Raw genomic sequence first — 19,684 nt, forward strand, 5'->3', positions numbered from 1 at the left:
AACTCTAAGAAACAGAAGGAACAGCTCAAAATTTAAAAGACACTAATGAATGCTTAGCTCACCCATCAATTAGGTATGAGTGAGGCTTTTCTCCATGTAGAATGATGCTGGCTGTGGGTCTGTCATATATAGGCTTAGGATGTTGAGCTGTGTCCCCTCCAGACCTACTCTCTCTAGACATTAAGACATGTTGGAGTTGGTCAAATACCTTTTCTGCACCTATTGAGATATTCATATGACTTTTGTCTTCAAGTACAATTACATGAGTTACTGGTTTACATATTCTTTAATTCCTACTCAGATTTTTATTGGTTTATTTTGTTTGTTTGTTTGTTTTTTGTTTTACTTACTGGATTGGGGGCTGGTTTGTTCTTGTTTTCCAAATTCTTGAGAACCATCGAGTCATTTATCTGTGTTCTTTCTGATTTTTTAGTGTAGGCTCTTAGAGCTGTAATTTTTTTTCCTCTTAAGACTGCTTGTAGAGCATCCTAGAGGTTCTCTGTGTTATATTTTTATTTAATTCTGGGAATTTTAAAATTTTTCTTTGTGAATTTCTTCTTTGATCTGTTCATCACTTGGTAGTATGTTGTTTTAATTGCCATGAGTTTGTGTATTTACCAGGGTTCACTTGCTATTGACTTTTAGCTTTGTTTCATTGTGGTTAGATATTATACTATGAGTTAGTTCAGTTTCTCTGATTTTGTATGTCATGTTGTGGGTAATGCCTGCAAAACCATGAATGGAAATTATATTTTCCTTCTTACAAGTTTATTTTCAAAGGTAGTTTGCCAAAGCAATAAAAGACTAATTAACACATGTTGAATATTCTAGGCCTGTAGGCTGAAGATGGATGCCCCAACATGCAGAGGACCTTTGGGTGACTGTCCAGGCAGTCAGCTGTTTTTGTCACTTACCACGTTTTTTGGAAGTAGATTTCTTGCACTTCCTGCTTACTCAGCTAATATTATTTCCTTCTCATGTTTCTGAGGGAATTAAAGACTAGGTATTTATAGTTTTCCTTGCTTACCAGACTCAGAAAAGAAACTCACTAAAGAAGTGTAAAGTGTAAAAGGTTGAGAGACATTAAAAGATAATTTGATAATGCAAATTAGAAAGTGAATTAGGTACAACCCTTTGTACTCACCAAGATAGGATGATAATGGGGTATTTTCTCTGAATTTGTCAAATGCAAATGGACTAGACATTTTTGATGTATTTATTGCCTGAATATATTGTATATAGTTATTGTATTTATTGTATATAGTTTTTCTTATATTTTCTTATATTAGTTATAACCTTTTTATATTAGACAAAAAGGAGAAATGTGGTAATATTTTGTTTATGATCTAACAAATAAAGCTTGCTTGAAGATCAGAGTGCAAAGCTAGCCACGCTAGTCAGCCATACAGGCCAGACAGTGGTGGCCACACCTTTAATCTCAGCAGCCACACTAGTTAGCCACAGAGGCCAGGTGGTGGTGGTGCACACCTTAGACACCAGTACTAGAGAGGAATATAAGAGGGAGGAGACAGGTACTCAGGCAGTCTGCAGTCACCCTTTGGTCTGAGCCTTGGTAGAGGTAAGAACTTTCTAGTGGCTGGCTGCTTTGCTTTTCTGATCTTCAGCTTGAACCACAATATCTGTCTCTGAATTTTTATTATCCGTGCAACAAACACACCTAATGTACAAAAGTAAATTTCCATAAGCACCCCAGCAATGAACATTTAGAATCTGAAGGTAAAAACAAAAAAAAAATCACAAGACCATTAATAGGTGCAAATCTAACAAAACATCGAAATATACACAAAGAGAAATTTTTAAAACTTGGAGAGCTGAGAAAATTAAATAAATGAAGCTGTGTTTTATGTTCTTGGCTAAGAAGGCCCAGTGTTGTTAAGATGTTAGCTCTTCACGCCTTGATGCATGAGTCAGTCTTCCAACTGCAGCACACTACTTGGTGGACATCAACAAGCTGGGTCTGGAGTTCATGTGGAGACAGCCCACACAACACTGCAAGAGACCCAAGTCAGGGGACTGGCATTAACTGACATCAAGACTCTACAGCTATAACAATTAATGCTGGGAAAGAATCAACAGACCAGCGGGATAAAATAGCCCAGAAAACTTCTAGAAAAAGAGCCACATCATCTCAGTGGAGCAAAGACAGTCGGTCCTTTCCATGGCTGTGCCACAGCAAACCCACATACAAAACAACAAACAAAATGGGGTCCAGACACAGCCCTCACACCGCAAAAACGAACTCAAGAGTGGACATCGATCAAGTTCAAATTTGCTGAACACTAGAAGACAATGCAGGGGACAGCCTAGAAGACACTGTGAGTCAGGATTACATATACTTTCAATTTTGCTATGATCCCAAAATTTTGGAATTTTTTTCAGAAATGTAAAAAGCAGGCAAAGATCCACTCCTAGAGTGGATTAGTTTTCTTACTTGTCCCCCAATTTAAAAAAAAAGGGGGGGTAAAATTATTTTTAGAAGAACTAAAATCTCCAGAAGTTGTCCCCAAAATATATTCCAAGGCCAGCGAGATGGCCGGGCGAATAAAGGAGCTTCCTTCTAGGCCCGATGGCCTGAGGTGAATCTCTGGAACTCATGTGGATGTGCGTGCGTGCGTGCATGCATGCGTGCATGCGTGCGTGTGTGTGTGTGTGCGTGTGTGTGTGTGTGTGTTTAAAACTTGTCCATGCTCACAATAAATAAACACAACAAATGAGAAGGCGCCGTGCATTCCGGAAGAGTCACAGAGACCTCATAATAATAGCAAGGGTGTATGCCACATGACTTCCTCCCTCCTTCAGTTCCTCTCTAAGTTGCAGAAGCAAGGTGTGTGCCTGGCTTCCATGGCTTATGGTTCACTTTGCTTTCTGAATCCTCAGACAAGCGTTGATAAATCATAAATAATACCTCACCACACCCAACCATAGTACAAAGGCAGAAGACCGGAGCCAGTCACCTTTGCCCAGCTTTTCATAAAATGGAAGTTCCATGTGGGAACTGCCGAGCTGAAGAGACCAGACTACTGCCTCACCAGCACCTACCTACTCTAACAGCCATGTCAAAAGAAGCAACACTGTCCCCAAGGGCGGCTCCACAGAAGTAGTTCAGAGGCAAAGTCTCAGGGAAAGCATACATAAGAGCAAAGAGCTCGGAAACTCTCCCCAAGTAAACTTGTTTAGCAGAGCGTAGGCAAGTTAAACAATGGAGGCTTCGGCAGCCAGAGGCTAGTTGTTTATTAAAAGCAGTTAGCTTAACCATGAACCAGATAGGGAGCTATCAGAGAACCCGTGAGCAACCAAGCAAACTAGCCCTGCTGGAATGAAAACAAAGGGAAGAAGAGAAGGAGCCAGACTCGCTCTGTAACCCCAGCTCTTGGGAAACAAAGGCAGGAGGATTTCTGAGGGTTGGAGGCCAGCCTGAGCTACATGGAGAGACCCTTGCTCTCCATGGGAGGGGGCAGGGTTGACTTAGGCTTCCAGTTGAAAATGGCAAATTGGTTGCACATCTAATTTTTCCTTCCCAAGACCTCACTGAAATGCTACTTTCTTTTACAAGCAAACGGCTGAAAGGACAACAATGGGAAGGAGGTGAGCTTTGAACTTCCCAACAATCACAGGAAAGGCAGACAGCATGGAATACAGACTCAACACTGCATAGGAAAATTAGTTTAACCAAAAACGCTGTACCGCATCCAACTTTGAACAAGATCAAGAATAAAATAAAGATATTATCAGTTTGCCACACTTAAAAAAAAATGCCTTTGGTGTTTCTCATTTCTCAAGAAATCACCCGACAAAAGTGAATAAAGCAAGGAAGAGAAAAGCTTTTGATCCAGAAAAATAAGAAATCTAACCTAGCACAGAGTCCACGGGAATCCCTAGGATGAAGTAAGACTCCAGTTGGGGACGGGGTGTCATGGCAAAAGGAAGAGAAACCCAAGAATTTAGCATTATTGGGGAGCTGTCTACTGTCTTTCCCAAGCTTGCCCAATCCCAAAGTTCCCGTGATCGTGTGATCACGTGAGGAAAGAAGGTGGAGTCCCTCCCTGCGATTTCAAAACTAAAAGCTTTCTTTTCCTTTTAGTTCAAAATGGGACCACACTGTTCCTGTTGCTGCACAACTGTTGAGCATTGCATTGCTAATGGTAAAGTTTCCAGTCCAGAAAAACAGTCATAAATAAATAATTAATAAATAAATAAAAGGAGCCGTGGCATAGCTGCCTTCCAAGTGGGACCCAGGTCCCACTTGCTGCGCTGGCTGGGAGGTTGGGCCACATGATCTAAGGTCTCTCAGCCTGGAAAGATTCCAGGTCGTGTTTATCTGAGTCGCATCCCCTGGAGCTCCGGAAGCTGGCATCTACTTTCCCTTCCGAAGCTTCGGTGTGGTACTGTCAGGACCCTCACCTGGATCTCTGATCCGGTGGTTTGTGTGCTCCGGTGTGCGTCATACGTCCCGGTGAGCAACAAGAAGTTGTTTATGCTCTTCGTTTCTGAAAAGTCATAAGACACAGGCAAGTTAAAAAAACGAAAGTGAAATCAGCTGATAGTGACATCAGTCAGCACGAATGTACCAAAGTTCAGAGAGTTGTTTACTTGGACCCGGCTGCGAATGCAGGCAAGACACTAGCTGCTTGCTGCTCCTCCTCTGCCCCAGTTCCTGGAGCCTGACACTAGAAAGCAGCCCAGGAGCGAATCCACTCCCCGAAGACGATTTCCTGTCACCTTTTGATGAGTGTCCGTGGGCTCTGGCCTTGGTTTCTTCGTAAGTAGCTCCCCAGCAGAGACAGAAGTGTTTGAGGCTCACATACTTGACATTCTAGCACAAAGGGGAAAGGCTTGCTTGGGGTCTCCTCTCTCCCCACGGGGTGTGATCTACCCTTTCACCTCTGTCTTACCCCCATGCCCTTAAGCATTGCTGTATCTCTGCTGCAAAGCCGGTGAAGGTAACGCTGATGGATGGTTAGAAACACACAGGCTAACCGAGTGTAGCAAGGGCTTTGCACAGCCTGGACCAGTAAACATCTGTGGCTCTGGGACACGCTGTTCTCCAGCAATAGACAGACAGACAAAACCAGATCACTTACAGCAGCGACTAAACTGCTGTCAAGACTTCAGAAAATACCAAGGAAAGATCTGTGATTCTGGCTAAAGAAGTGTAGAAGAATCTGAGGGATTTTTTAAGACCCTGCATTGCTACAGACTGCTTTACAACCCCCAAAGCAAACTCATGGAGTGGGGGTGGAGAGGTGGAGGCTGTCCCTTAGGACAGATCTTGAGAGTTTGCAGGGAGGGCGTTGGGTTTTTTGTTTTTGTTTTTTATTTGGGATGGTTAATATCTTCCATTACCCTTCTTTAACCTGAAAACCAAAGGAGTTGTTCGTCCCTGCGTCCCTCCCTCCTGTGCATCTCTCTGTGGATGACTTGGCATGGTGTCTGCTTGTGTTTTGGCCTTTAAGAGCTGCACGCTGCTCCATCATCCCGAGGTGCTAGAACTGACATCTGATGTTGAGAAGTCAAGTTTCATGCCTGGTATTGTGATAACCCATCCTGTGTATAAGTCTGGAGTGACATTCCTGGTCCTGTCTTGGGATAAGGTTATACAAAGTGGGTTATTAGGCCAAAACACACACTTTAAATTCAGAGTCACCTTGTTAGAAAGCCAGTCTTGCCATTTGGAATGTCACCAAGAGTGTTATGTATAGCTTTTAGAGAGAAAGACAGAGGTTTGTTACTTGCCATACCTTGGAGGCATTAGGAAAGATGGAATTGTTTTTCAAGTTAGCTACATTCTTTTGTGAATTATTTGTATTCCTTCATCCATTTCATGCCATGCAGTGTTTTTCTTTATGTTTGCATGAACGTTTCCATACATTTGGCCTATTAATCTCCTCATAGTTAATGCAGATACTTTTCATGTTCTTTGTCTTTTAATTTTGCATTGCCTTTATTACAGGTACACAGAAATCTACATTTTATATAGCTAAAATCTTTAAATTTTCCTTGTAGTTTTGCATTGCTTTTAAGTTCAGAATGTGCTTTCTCATTCATAAATCAAAGTTTATTTTTTCTAGATTTCATTTCACATTGGTTCATTCTTGGATCCATGTGAAATGAGATGATGTCCTGAAATAGTTTGGGTTTTTTATTTTTTCCTTTTATTTTTTGGACTAGTTAATGAAAGGCCCTTTCAGGCTTCAAGCCTAGTATCCCTAGTGTATACAGCTCTTCCGGACCCTCTAACATGGAACAATTACCTGCTGGTTTCTCTTCCTCACTTTGCCCTGTTTATTTCCTTCCCAAAGCTTCTCAAAATTATCTCCTTAAAAATCTATGTGGTGTATGTCTTACAAGTAGAGCACAGGCTTGTAGGGGAGGGAAGGGGTTGTCCAGTGTGTCTTTGGTCCTTTAGGACCCCTGGCTCAAGGACCTCCCAAATGCATCATTAGTGGGGTCAAGAGATGAAACCCTAGCCTGGGAAAGGGGGTGACCCATCTCATAATTGCAGGGAAGAGTGGCAGAGCTCGAGAATCAGAACCAGGTCCTGGGAAGCCTGGTCCTCAGCCCATGAATCAGCAGTCGCTAACCCTGCTGGGAGGCCTGCCAGTGCAAAGTAATGGAGAGAAATCATCTTTAAGGATTTTGCTCGATGCTGGCTTATACCCAGTGCTAATAAGCACAAGACAGTTGAACAAGTATGATTAAATGAGCCGTTTAGTCGGCCCCTTCAGTGGCTCGCTGCCCATGTCTTAGCCTCAACCATGCTTCTGGGTTTTTGTCTGTCTCCCCTTGTAGTCCTACTTCTGATGGTCAGGTTGTTTTTATTTATAAGGGAGAGCAATCAGGAAACCAAATATCACAGCATTCCATAGAGGTCACCTACACCACTAAACACAGGCAAGCGAAAACACTGTCCTAGCCCAGTTTTTAAAAATTGGGACATACTTCTGCCAAAGGAAACAAGACCCATTTCCCATTCTCCTTCCTATTCCTGTGAGGGCCACACCTAAGCCACAAAGACTAATCTTAAACACGTTTAACCCGGGCCAGTGGCCTCCTCTGACAAGGAAATGGATAGCTTGGCTCTCCCTGATGCTTGTCAGAGTCTATTGTTCTGACTTCACTCACGGCATACTCCACCCTCTGCCTCTACCTCACACTTACATCAGTTTCCTTTTCTCCCTCCAAATCACTGCTTTAGCCTCTGTATCAGAGCACACACACACACACACACACACACACACACACACACACGCACACACACACGCCTGTGTCAGGTACTGGTGAAATGAACACCAATTCATCTCAACCTCTCAAAGCCCTGTGCAGAACCAGAAAGTAGTGGCAGGGGAGAAACTTGAACCCAGGTGGTTATGGGAAGAATTTTTAACCAAACCAGAGGACAGTGAGCAAGTTAAGAAAATGAGTGGGGAAGGAGCTTGTGAGAAGTCACGTGTGCTACTGCTGACAGGTGGTCAGCCTCGACATCGGGTGATGTTTGTTGACTGTGTTCTAGATGCCAGGAGCAGCCTTGGGTGCTTAGGATAGAACACTAAACAGTTTAGGCAGATGATAGATGGATGGATGGATAGATAGATAGATAGATAGATAGATAGATAGATAGATAGATAGATACACATACATACATACATACATACATACATAGATTGGATGGATGGATGGATGGATGGATGGATGGATGGATGGGAGGAAGGAAAACTGAACATGGGTAAGGAGATGGCTCGGTTGGTAAAGTGTTTGCCATACAGGCATGAGGACCTGAGTCGATACTCAGCATCCACATAAAAAGGCTGAGAACGGTGGCCTGTAGTTGTAATCCCAGGACTTGGCAGAGACGGGTGGAACCCTGGGGCTCACTGGCCAGCCAGCCTAGCCTAACAGGTGGTCTTTGGGCCAATGAAAGACGTTGTCTCTAAAAATAAGGAGATGGCATTCCTAGGGAAAGAATGACACACACAAGGTTGTTCTCAGGCCTCCACACATGAAGATACATCCAAACACACACAAAACAAGACAAAGCCAACAAAGTGAAAGCCAGGCAAAGCCTTTGCTCCCCTGGAGTTCCGTTCTGCTGGAGGATGGGTAAGCGAAGTGGTTTGTGTCAGGTGGTGATGCGTGCTGATGAGGAGAGATGAGAGTTCAGGGAAGAAGGGAATGTTGCGGTTTCCACAGTGCTAACCAAGGAAGGTGTCCCTACAGACGGGCAGACATTTGAGCAGAGCCCTGAAGGGGAGGGGTGACCATGACAAAGCCCTGAGCTTGTCTGAGGTTTCCAGGGAATACCAGAGAAACTACTGTGGTGACTGAAGGAGGGGACAGCCAGAGCTCTAGAAGTCTGAGAGGTAGGGTGTAGCGGAATATGGAGGGCTCTTGTTGCGAAGGAACACACACCTGCCAGGCAGAGGATATGACACCTCTTGGGAGGGAACATCGCATCGACTGTGGGAACTTTCTGTGTGTAAACTCCATTGCTCTCTGCATACGGTAAAGATTTATGAAATGAATGCAATGGCATTTCACTGGGGAGTGGTCTGAGAGATATATGCATGCATAGGGTTTTTCAGTGAGACTAGCCTAAAGGGAGAAGGCAAAGTTCATGGGGACAGTGTTAGGGACGCGCATTTGGGTGGCACACTGGCGAGCAGGGGAAGCTAGGCAGCCCTCCTTTTTGAAGTCTAGGCCTGATTCCCATGAGACACCGAGGAAGGAAACAGAGTGGGACCCTTTCTGTTTGTTTCTGCAGAAGACAATGTAGGCAAAAGGGAAGAAGATCTGAGGCCTTGAATATCGGGATGAGAACGTGTGAGCTGGATAGTGATGAGGAACATTGACAGACCTGAGGTTATAACTTAACAGGCAGCTTTGTGTGGAAGGAAGCAGGAATAGCTAGGAATGGAGGTTGGTGTTACAAGCCTTCCCTGTAGCGGGGGGCAACAGGCACGCTGAGGAGTCCGTAATCTCACTCTGAGCCTTCAATGCACACCAAGTGCATTGTCTGCTGGGGGACATTCGATCACACTGTGAACCCCGAGTTTGCACTTGCATTAATTAAATAAAATTAACCTTGGGTCAGGAGGCTGAGCTAGCAACTAGTTGACAGAAAGTAATCATAGAGAATCAGAGGGCATCCGGGAGAGCTAGAGAGACACAGGAAGTAGCAGGGAGGGATTTGGAGTGGTTGCAGCCTTTTCTGGTTTGGCAAAGCAAGCAGAAACCTGACTGGAGAGCCAGCAAGGAGAGAGCATTAGCTAGCTGCTACTCAGCCTCTCTGAGCCATCAGGTTTTCACCCAAGCCTTCGAGCCTCGAGTCTTATTTGTAGATAGAATGATGGAGACTTAGTTAAAGCTACCTTCAACGGCAGCAACAGAGCTGAAACCTATGGGAACAGAGTTCCTGCCAGGATGCAGCTTGAGCAGCCAGGCTACTGCCAGAGCAGCAGGTGGGTAACTGAGGAGTTGCAATTGCCAGGCTGTGCTGTGGAGAGTTCTCTGCTTTCCTCGTTTCTCCTCGTTACCTGGAGTGCAGGTTCCCAGGGCTGGAGAGGCCATCGGGGAGTTGTTAAAATGGTCCTCAGGAAGCTGCAGTCTCTCTGTTTCACTCAGTCCTGACGAGAATGTCTTTCAAGGTGAAGGGGTCCAGTGGGCTCCCTCCTTTCAGTCACTAGCCCGCTCTCCACTAGGATAATTCCAAAGACACTCCAACAGACAGACAGACAGAAGATAGACAGACCTCAACCTCAGATCATCTTCGTCTCCTTCTCCTCAACAGTAATTACCACCTTCTGAGGTCACTCTCAGGCTTCGCCCTCAAACCCTCATGGACTGAGCCCTCAGCTCGGGAGGGCTGAGAGCTGCTGGGGCAGCAGGACAAAAACCCAGGCAGCTGCTGCCAGCATAACACATGGGAAAAGTAAAACTCAAAATAATTCCTTTTTCTGGGATTTTTGTTTTTTGTTTTGTTTTGTTTTGTTGTTTGTTTTTCATTTGGTTTTTCGAGACAGGGTTTCTCTGTGTAGCCTTGGCTGTCCTAGAACTTACTCTGTAGACCAGACCTCGAACTCACAGAGATCCTCACAGAGACCTGCCTCTGTCTCCCGAGTACTGGGATTAAAGGTGTGCACCACCACAGCCTGGCCAGAATAGTTTCTTTTGGGTAGTGTTGGGATGAAGCCCAAGGCCTTTCACATGTTGAAAAAGTTGATTTTAAAAGGCAAAAGAGGCCCGAGAAGATACAGATGGCCAGTAAACACTTGAAAATGCTGAACCTCACTGTCTCTGAAGGAAGCATTGAGTAACGATGACTAACAGTGACTCATCAATAGCCAAGATTAGATGGTTCAAGAATACGCAACATTTGCGAGGATGGGGTAGGGTAAGCATTTGCCAGCAAGTAGCTCATGTCTGTAACCCCAGTTACTCGGGAGGCTTATTTTTGCTCAGGAGCTCAAGGCCAGCCTGGGCAGTGTGGTGACTTCATCCCTAAAATACAGTGGGATGAAAAAGTTAAGCTGGAGGTCTTGAGTAGAGAGATAACCGGCAAAGCTGGCAAGCCAAGTTCTATTCTCTGAACCCACATGGTAGAGGGAGAAAAGCAACTCCTGTAAGCTGCCCTCTAACCTCCACACGTGTGGCACATACACACACACACTCACACACATACTCACATACACTTACACACACATTCACACATACACATTCACACACTCACACATACTCACACTCACATACACTCACACACACATGCACACACACATTCACACACTCATACATACTCACATTCACATACACTCACACTCTTACACACACACAAACATACACACACATTCACACACTCACACATACTCACACTCACATACACTCACACTCACACACACCCCACACACTCACACACACATTCACATACACATACTCACACTCACGTACACTCACACACTCATAGGCACACACACGCATGCATACACAAAGTGTACATTTTTTTAAGTTAAGCTGCTAGAAGGATAAGTTTACTCAAAAACACTTCACATAGCATTATTCATATGATTATGAGACAAACTGTAAGAATAATGTAAAAAAAACTGTAAGATCTAAGAGCTTCAGGAAGCCCTTAAACATAACAGGAAACAATCATAGGACATAAACACATATGCTTATGCACATGAGGATCCATGGGATCCTAACTGCAGAGCATCAGAGGAGGTTGGCTTGATGGTCCCTTTGACCAGAAGTAGATGACTTTTAATCTTTCTCCACACTTTGACATGTTTTAATAGTTTCCTGGAACCAACATGCATTATTTTATTATAAACAGGAAGTTCATATAAAAATGGCCACCATGAATCATCGGTCTCTAGAGCAGTGGTTTTCAACCTGTGGGTCATGGCCCCTTTAGAGGCGAATGTCCCTTTTACAGGGGCCACGGAAAACACAGATTACAATTCATCGCAGTAGCAAAATTACAGCTATGAAGTAGCAATGAAAATAAGTATGGTTTGGGGCCACCACAGCATGAGGAACCGTATCAAAGGCTCACAGCATTAGGAAAGCCGAGAAGCACTGCTCTAGAGCCTCTCGCCCTTTGACGGAAGCTCGGGCTTACTACAGGGAATGATGGCCTTTTTGTGGAGGGAATGTGATTGCCATGGTTGTTAGAGAAACAACACAGGGTAGTCAGGCTGCCAAGGCGCTAGGAGAGTATCTTTATAGGAGAGTATCGTCAGGTTTGCAACCAAATATACAGGAACTGTGGTAGTTACCAGCCTCTGAAGTGTGTGTTTCTAGTAGGAGGCGGAATGGACATCCCCAGCCTGCTGGGAAAATAAGTCATAGACAGGGCCCCTCACGGTGCTCTGCCGTCTTCCCGAGGTGTGGCCCTAACACATGACGTCATGTGTTAAGGGTACTAGAGGGCATTTTTGTTCATTCATAACAGAGATAATTCCTAGCAGACTCCTCGGGGGTAAAATTGATGAAGACTCTTTGTTCCTCGGGAGCACTGTGTTCTAGTATAATTCCAGCTTCTGGCCTGCACAAAGGCATTGGAGATGGCAAGAAACAGCCTAAGCGGAGAAGCCTGGCCACAAGAAAAGCAAGTGCAGAGGGCAGAGGGACCTGAGCCCCAATAAAATTCAAGTTCTAAGACATACCAGATGGTAGAGAGCCTCAAGTGCTAGGCGGAGGAGCTAGGACTGACCTCTGCCTGTGAGGGCAAAGCAGAGGAAAGTCAGCACAGGGTCGTTCCACGTGCCGGGGTCTGCGTTCCTCCTTCCGGTTTCCTCTTGCCCTGCTCTGGGTTACAGGCCTTAGGAATGTCAGGTGTGGTGCACATGCCCACGGTCACAGCATTTCGGAAACAGGGGTGGGAGGATCAGAGGGTTTGAGGCCAACTTGGGCTACACAGAGAGACAAGACAATAACCTACCAAAATCTCCAAAAAATCTGTTGAGAGAAAACGAAGCCTGGTCCCTGACAGGAGCTGTGCTGCGGTAGCCATAGCCTCCTCTGAGAAGCCGCGATTGCTGTCTGACAGAGCCTCAAGGGTTGTATTTTACCCTAAACACGCACAATTCAGAGTGAGCGGAGCCTCCCAGTTCCCACCCTGGTTGTCCCTGGGCAGTGCAGGCAGGCCAAGCCTTATTTCCTACAGCATCACTGGATAAACAGGGGTCCCACACCCAGAAGTTCAACCCAAACCCTGAAATACCCCTCTAAAAGCACATGTATAGACTTTACAAAAAAAAAAAAAAAAATCTGCTGAATGGGAAAAAAATTAAAATATGTTGGGAATTTCTCTATACCATGGCTACATGGAGCATTCTATCCTTCCAACACAGTGACATATGGACTAAAGCTGCCTTTTACAGTCTTCACAAATCTTCCTACAGTGAGCATCACTGCTCCAAGAATTCCTAGTACATTCAAACAAGGCATCCCTGAACCCAGCATGCGGGGCCTCTGACAAAAAAAAAAAAAAAAAAAAAAAAAAAAAGCTTGAGAAGCAGCAGCCCAGGCTGCTTTGGAGACATTCGCTTCTGGGCTCCTCTGCAGGGGTGACAGCCAGGGACTGGACATACCTGGACAGCAAGGTAGATGCTGGGGAAAGGCAGTGTGGATTCAGACCCCAATGTTCTAACAGTTGCATATCTACTGTCAGGGAGCTGCTAAAAATCCACCTATGATCTCTATTGCGTCACATACTGGGGGCCTTTGGAAATAAGTCCCCCTTTTCCAGCCCTCTTTAAGGCTGGCAAGTATTCGTTCTCTTAATCCCGTTCTGTTCTTGTAAAACAAATGTGGTGCACAGGGATCCCACTGCAGTGTGTGAGAGGAGCTGTTCCCCAACAGAGTGCCCTAGGGAGTTGATCCCCAGGGTCTGTGGGTCCTTCCCCAGAGCCACCAGTGCAGCTCCTAGATCTCTGCAATAGGCCCACAGCAATGGTGTCTTTCTAGGTCGAAAGCTCTGCATCCCTAGTCATTCCTGGTGGAAATATTTGTTTTATGTACAAGGAGAAGGGCACAGTGTGCAGACTTCTATTTTAGAAGCAATTTGAAAATCCCTTCTGAATAAGAGTATTGAAAAGATTTTTCTGAGTAAAGAGAGTGTAGTAGTCAACTTTTCTTCTCTTTTTTATTTTTGTTTGTTTGTTTGTTTGTTTGTTTGAGACAGGGTGTCTCTATAGACTTGGCTGTCCTGGAACTTGCTGGTCTCAAAAGAAAAGATCCGCCTGCCTCTGCCTTTCCAGTGCGGGGATTAAAGGCGTGAATCACTTCTGGCAAAATAGGCACTTTTGTATACACCTAAAGAGATGGCAATAGCAAGTTTTCTGTAGGTCCGTCTAGCTATATGTATTAAGATCACCAAGATAGTGAAACAAACAGCTCTATGAGTTGAATTTTTTTTGGGGGGGGGTGTTTGTTCTGGAGTTTTGTTTGTTTGTTTTCTTTTTGGAGGCAGAGTCTCTCTACATAGCCCTGGCTGTCCTAGAATTCATTATGTAAACCAGGCTGCCCTCAAACTCAGAGATCTACCTGCCTCTGCATCCGAGTGCTGGGATCAAAGCCGTGCACCACCATGCCCAGCCCATGAATTGAATATTATGTAGCTATCAATCACATTTTGAAGAATATTTCAACAACTGTGAAATGGCCACAGCAGTCAATGAAAAGCCATTGTGTTTAACAGTATGCTTCTTAAAAGTACAGTCACATAGGGAAACTATTTGTGGAATATGAACAGTGGTTTTTACTGGGGCGACAGGATAAAGGATTGTTTTAATATTTTCTTTAAAACCTATTTCCAGAATTTCCTAGAGTTAATAGATTACTGTTGTTATGGGGGGGGGGGGAGTTGAACAGAGGTTTTAAAATCAGTGGAGTGCAATGGTGTGATTTCATCGTAGGGGAAGGTCTGTTTTACCTAAGTCAGTTCCCCAAATTGGGCAGGAGACACAGGCCAGTTACTCTCCACCCAGACTCACATCCAACCAAGCCGTAGAGATAGATCTGCAGACACCGTGCACACCCAGAACACAGACACTGATTTGACTGGCATGTGGCCTAGCGTGGATAGCTTTTCAGTTCCCCATGGGGTCGTCAGCATCAGGATGGGAAGCGAGACTCGAGTCAAGCCTGCAAACCCTAACTTCAGCTGCAGCCCCACCTAACAGTGAGGCTTGCCCTTCACCTCACACACATCCAGACCCCCTCCCCCCACACACACACACACAGGGCTTCTGAAGGCTTGTATCTACACCGCAGTAAAGCCTTTGATGTGAGGGTCTGGCTCAGGATACGTCAGGCTTCCACAGCTGCCTGGGAAAGGACTTGGCTCTGACCTGTGACTTCCTGTGTGGGTGAGGTCAGAAAGGACAGGAGCTCTAAACACAGAGGCCCAAGGGAAGGGCTGGATACTCACTGGTGTGACCTTTTCCAGGTCCCCCTGCGAGGGCAGAAGACATGGCTATCTCCAGGCTGTGGCGGAGCAACTGTCTGCCCTTTGTGGGCATCATGAGCCTCGTGGCTGTGACCCTCTCCCTGATGTCCTACGCTCTCCTCTGGAAGGCTGGCGACCTCGCTGACCTGCCTAACCTGAGAATCGGCTTCTACAACTTCTGTCTGTGGAAGGAGGACCCTGGTTCCCTACAGTGTTACAACTTTCCCGAGCTGGAGGCCCTGGGAGTCCCTCAGGTTGGCCTAGCCCTGGCCAGGCTTGGTGTGTATGGAGCCCTGGTGCTCATGATCTTTGTCCCCCTGCCCCTCCTCCTTGCCCAGTGCAACAGTGACGCAGGAGAGTGGCAGCTGGCAGTGGGCTTCCTGGCGGCGTCCTCGGTGCTGCTGGCCAGTGGACTGAGCCTCTTCCTTTCCTTCGTGTGGAAGTGGGTCAGGCTCACCATCCTGGGGCCTGGCTTTCTGGCTCTGTGTCTAGCCCAGGCCTTGCTCATCTTCTTGCTGATGGCCACAGTTATGCTCCCTCCGCGGGAAAAGAAGGGCAAGAACGAGTGGGGGAATTGTTAGCCCAGGCTAAAGGCCGATGGGATTGCAGGGGCTCAGTCCCAACTGGGCTCCAAGACGGAGCCAGAGAACCGGTGATTGGATGGGGCCTCTCAACCACCTTGTTTCATAGCTAATGTTGATCTCAAGCTCAGGCACACGGAACAGTAGGGCAGCAGAGGCCAGAGGCAGCAAGATGGCTGGGGGCCTTGCAGCTTCTTGGTGCCCTCCCTTACTCTGGGGGACTATTGAACCGGGGTAGCTCATTAGCACATGGATCCTTGCTTTAATCAGACAATCTGAGCAATTCTCACTCTGGCCTCAGGCAGGTGGGAGCCTGACTGTGAGAGGCCAGATTTCCAAGCAAGTGCCAAACGAGAGCAGAAGGAACTGCTCTAACATCAAGTCCTGTTAGCCAGCTTCTGTCGCTTCTGGGTGATGCCCCACACCAGAACTCCAGCCTCAGAGGTCCGGGGACAACCTCAAAGGGACTCAGCTAAGAAACACGGGGCACGGGAGAAGCCTTGCTGGCTTTGTGGGGTCCTGTGAATGAGCCCCTGGACCTGACGCCAGACAGGAGGCAGCTGTCAAAACCACTCTTGTGAGCCAGGATTGCAGATGCAAGGCGTGACAAAGCCTGGTGAACAGGACTGGAGAGTCGCCTGCACACAAACACAGCCCGCATCCCCTCACCTTACCCACAACCGGGAGGCGCTGGGGGCATCATCGTATGTTTCTCAATGCCTGTATAGCACAACCCCCACATGGCAGCGAGTTCTTCGTCCTGTGCTCATCAAAGGCCACCGTGAACACACAGAGACATGGACTCGGGTGTGATCTTTTGTCCTCAGCGTCTCCCATCCCCTTCTCCGTCCCAGCGGTACAGAGACCAAGGCGGGGGGGGGGGCAGGTGGAAGAGAGGCGGCAACGGGGAGTGGGGAGAACCCACATGGCCCGCCAGCCTGTGAGAGTGCCCGCTGCAAGGCTGGCAGGGAACTCTGGGCCGCAGCAGCCTTTTCGGTTGGGGGGTGAGGGTGGGGGTGGAGAAGCCGACTGCTGAACTGTCAGGACGGGGACTGTTCTTAGGCCTCCACCTGAGTGTGACATCTGGCTGTCTCTCTGGGACCCCAGGGTTAGCTCAGCTGCTACATTTTCTTTGCTTCCAGCAAGTGGGTGGGCCCACGACCTCATTTTTGCTGCTACTTGAATAAAGCACAGCCAGACCCTCTGAGCTGGAGGACAGCGCAGGGCGACATCCCAATGGATGCAGTCTGAAAGCCTCTGGGACTGGAAGTTGGGAGCAAAGCCTGGCGTTTGAGGGTAGCAGGGGCAGGCGTCGTCGTCTACTGCTCTCAGAAGAAAGTGCAGGGAACGGCTCACATCAACTGAAAAATATCTCCCTGACGTACTTTAGCGCATCTTCCTCCTCCTCCTTAGGGCTTCTGCTACAGGGAGAGTCGGTGGCTTCTGGCCCCTGGGAAGGGCTGAGGCCTAGAGCAGGTGAGCAGTTCCCACTGCCCTCTTCCCCACTGCTGCTCCCAGGGGGACTGGGAGACGCAGAGTAGGGAGGGGAGAGCCGCAGCTTATCGGTGGCCACCAGAGTCGGCGCTTCCTGTTTTCGGCCCTGCGGAGCAGAAGAAATGACAGGCTCAACACAACAGCCTGTTTCCCTGGCGCACCGCTTGCCTGACAGTGGTGTGGACATACCCTGAGTCAACTGCAAAGCCAGTACAGCACATGACCAGGCCAGGCAGCGTGCCTCGTCATGGGAACCCACCCGATCTTCCCCGCTGCTCCCCGTGACTCAGGCTGGGGAAAGCTGCAGGCCTAGGTGTGAGGGACAGCTGAGTAGAAGGGGAAAGGCTGGAGAATACTAACACCAGGCTACACAACCTGCTCTGGGCCTAACTCAGCTCCAGTTTCTTGGGGACAGCAGTAGCCCAGGTCACTGCAGCCCTGGGTTACTACGAGCTGATTTAAAGCAGGGGAAAACAGGGACTCGGCAGCTTCATGACAGTGCCTCTCTTACTCCTTCAGGAAGCCAGGAAACTTCCAGCCTTCTACCGAGAGGGGAGCTGGTAAGGGGCCCTCCGACTCAACCGGTGCCCTCCCCTGTGTGCCCCTCACACACGTGCCCGTAGATACCCGTATCCCACCTGCACAGCTGGTCTCAAAGGCCTACCCCACAGATGCACATCACACATAGGAAGTAGCTGAGAGGCGTGGCTAGGTGGAATGAGCAAGAGGGAGAGGCGGGACCCTGAGGCAGCCTAAGAGCACCTCTGTTACCAGGAGCCAAGGACCTATGCTAGACTGAACCCGTGGATCATTTCCAGTCAGTCACAGGAGTCAGGAGACGCGGCGCTGAAGTTACCTCAATCAGGACCTCCAGAGCCACCTCTACCATTTCAGCTTCGTTCATACAGTACACAGTCCTCATGACAGGGGCCCTGGAATACAGACACAAAGCCACAGCTGAGGACGGAGGGACTCACATGGGGGAAGGAGATGGAAGCATCCTCCATGGGGGCAGGAGGGGTGGGGGAACTGCTTCTCTGAAGAATTTCCTCATCTTGGTGGCCCAGGGACAGAGCACAGGGCTACCCACCCTCCGTGGGCTCCTCACAAGGAACTGGGGATGGAATGATGGCTGGCTTCCGAGGGTCGCTCCTTGAAACACACAGCCGACAGCCTGGAGTGGTGGTACACACTAATCCCCACACTCGGGAGGCAGAGGCAGGCGGGTCTCTGTGAGTTCGAGGCCAGCCTGGTCTACAGAGCGAGTTCCAGGCCAGCCAAGGTTTCATAGACCCTGTCTCAAAATCAAACATACAGTGGACACAGCAAATACAGGTCATCAGGCCCGGGCCCAATTTGTACCTGAATGTGGGAATACATTTAGACAAAGGCTGCAACAACTACAGAGAGTACAGGTAGCCAGCGAAGAGGCAGCAAGCATAGCACTGGAAACCTAACGCCGCCCCTTCGAGGGAATGAGAGGGCTTTCCCCTCCCCCTTGATAAAACTCTCCCACCCACCCCCGCCACCGCCATTCACCTAACTAACACCCACAACTTCTGATTTCTTCACTGTCCACAAAGCTCTGTCCACACACGGGAAATGCGGGAATGAAGACACCAGCACTTTGGACAACTGGCTCCTGAAGGCATGGTTTATACACAGAACTCACTGCCTGCGCCAACAGCTAGCTAGACGGCAGGCCCTCCCCGGTACAGTGACTCGGGTGGTACTTCTCTGTGAGGGGACAGCCGAGGCCTCAGAAACTGCTAGGAAGAGATGCCACCCATCTCTTCGCCCCGCCCACTCGGGCAGGCGAGAAGCGCCCTGACCACAGGTTGCCCTACCTTGTTGCCACCCCAGCTTGCACAGCCGCTGTCGTCTTCCTTCTGGGCGACTTCATCGACGACTCCCTCCGCTCATCCACAGGGGCTGTCATCCAGGAGGGAAGAACCCTCTTTTTGTTCTCGGAGTTGAGGGTTTCCATGACTATCATTTTCCACACTCGGTGAGTTGCTTCTCTGGTGCAGCACTAAAAAAAAATTCACATTCTCTCGTCACACCGGGCCTATTTGTCCCCAGTGGGCGCCAATCTTTGGTTCCTACAAGAGGGAACCCAGTCAGTATACTCTTTCAGTTACCAGCAACCGTTACTGGTTGGTGCGGGGCATGCTAGAGGTGAGCAGAGCCCAGAAGACCAGGCCATTTGTAGTGTGTCAAACGGAGCAGCAGCAGCAGGTAGGGCTATAGGGCCTGCACACAAAGTTCTGTGACCACTCCGTCGCTCTGTCCCCTCCCCCACGAATAGCTCGTGCAGCAAGAAATGCTTTCCAGTCACCTCTGCGCCCTAGGAGGAAGAAGGTAGGCAACTCTGATCTCCCTTTCCATTGCATCCCAAACAATGGTCCCTGAGGCCTTCTGCTTCACATTCACTAGCCAGTGCCTCCACACCCATATATACCAGGCCAGGGTGTGTAATTTTGGCTCATCCAGAATGGTTGTTTGCAACTTAATTGACAGGAACAAACAAAAGAAAAAAGACAAAACCTAAGCTGTCCAGCCACAGATTCCATGCAGTGACGGTATGCAGAAATGTATTAGACGCGTCCGCACACGCATCATTGACGTGCACATCGAGCCGGCA

The 19,684-nt window shown here is 47.9% G+C and overlaps 2 protein-coding genes and 1 long non-coding RNA gene across 3 annotated transcripts; 1 reads left to right on the forward strand and 2 right to left on the reverse strand.

Annotated features, from left to right (window-relative positions):
• Positions 1–1,058: 1,058 nt before the first annotated feature.
• Positions 1,059–4,840, reverse strand: LOC127215434 (uncharacterized). Its single transcript, XR_007833950.1, has 3 exons — positions 4,741–4,840; positions 4,423–4,508; positions 1,059–2,010 (listed from the first exon to the last, which is right to left on the reverse strand). It is a non-coding gene; the product is annotated as an uncharacterized LOC127215434 (long non-coding RNA).
• Tmem140 (transmembrane protein 140) lies at positions 4,505–15,614 on the forward strand. The gene is made up of 2 exons (XM_051175885.1): positions 4,505–4,780; positions 14,966–15,614. The coding sequence occupies exons 1-2, from the start codon at positions 4,747–4,749 to the stop codon at positions 15,544–15,546; spliced, it is 615 nt and encodes a 204-aa protein (XP_051031842.1). The 5' UTR covers positions 4,505–4,746; the 3' UTR covers positions 15,547–15,614.
• A 493-nt stretch (positions 15,615–16,107) lies between these two features.
• Positions 16,108–19,277, reverse strand: Cyren (cell cycle regulator of NHEJ). The gene is made up of 3 exons (XM_051175886.1): positions 18,888–19,277; positions 17,897–17,972; positions 16,108–17,146 (listed from the first exon to the last, which is right to left on the reverse strand). Exons 1-3 carry the CDS (start codon positions 19,034–19,036, stop codon positions 16,904–16,906), a joined length of 468 nt encoding a protein of 155 aa, XP_051031843.1. The 5' UTR covers positions 19,037–19,277; the 3' UTR covers positions 16,108–16,903.
• Positions 19,278–19,684: the final 407 nt, after the last annotated feature.

This window comes from Phodopus roborovskii, unplaced genomic scaffold (assembly GCF_943737965.1).
Source record: "Phodopus roborovskii unplaced genomic scaffold, PHOROB, whole genome shotgun sequence".
Lineage (NCBI taxonomy): Eukaryota > Metazoa > Chordata > Mammalia > Rodentia > Cricetidae > Phodopus > Phodopus roborovskii.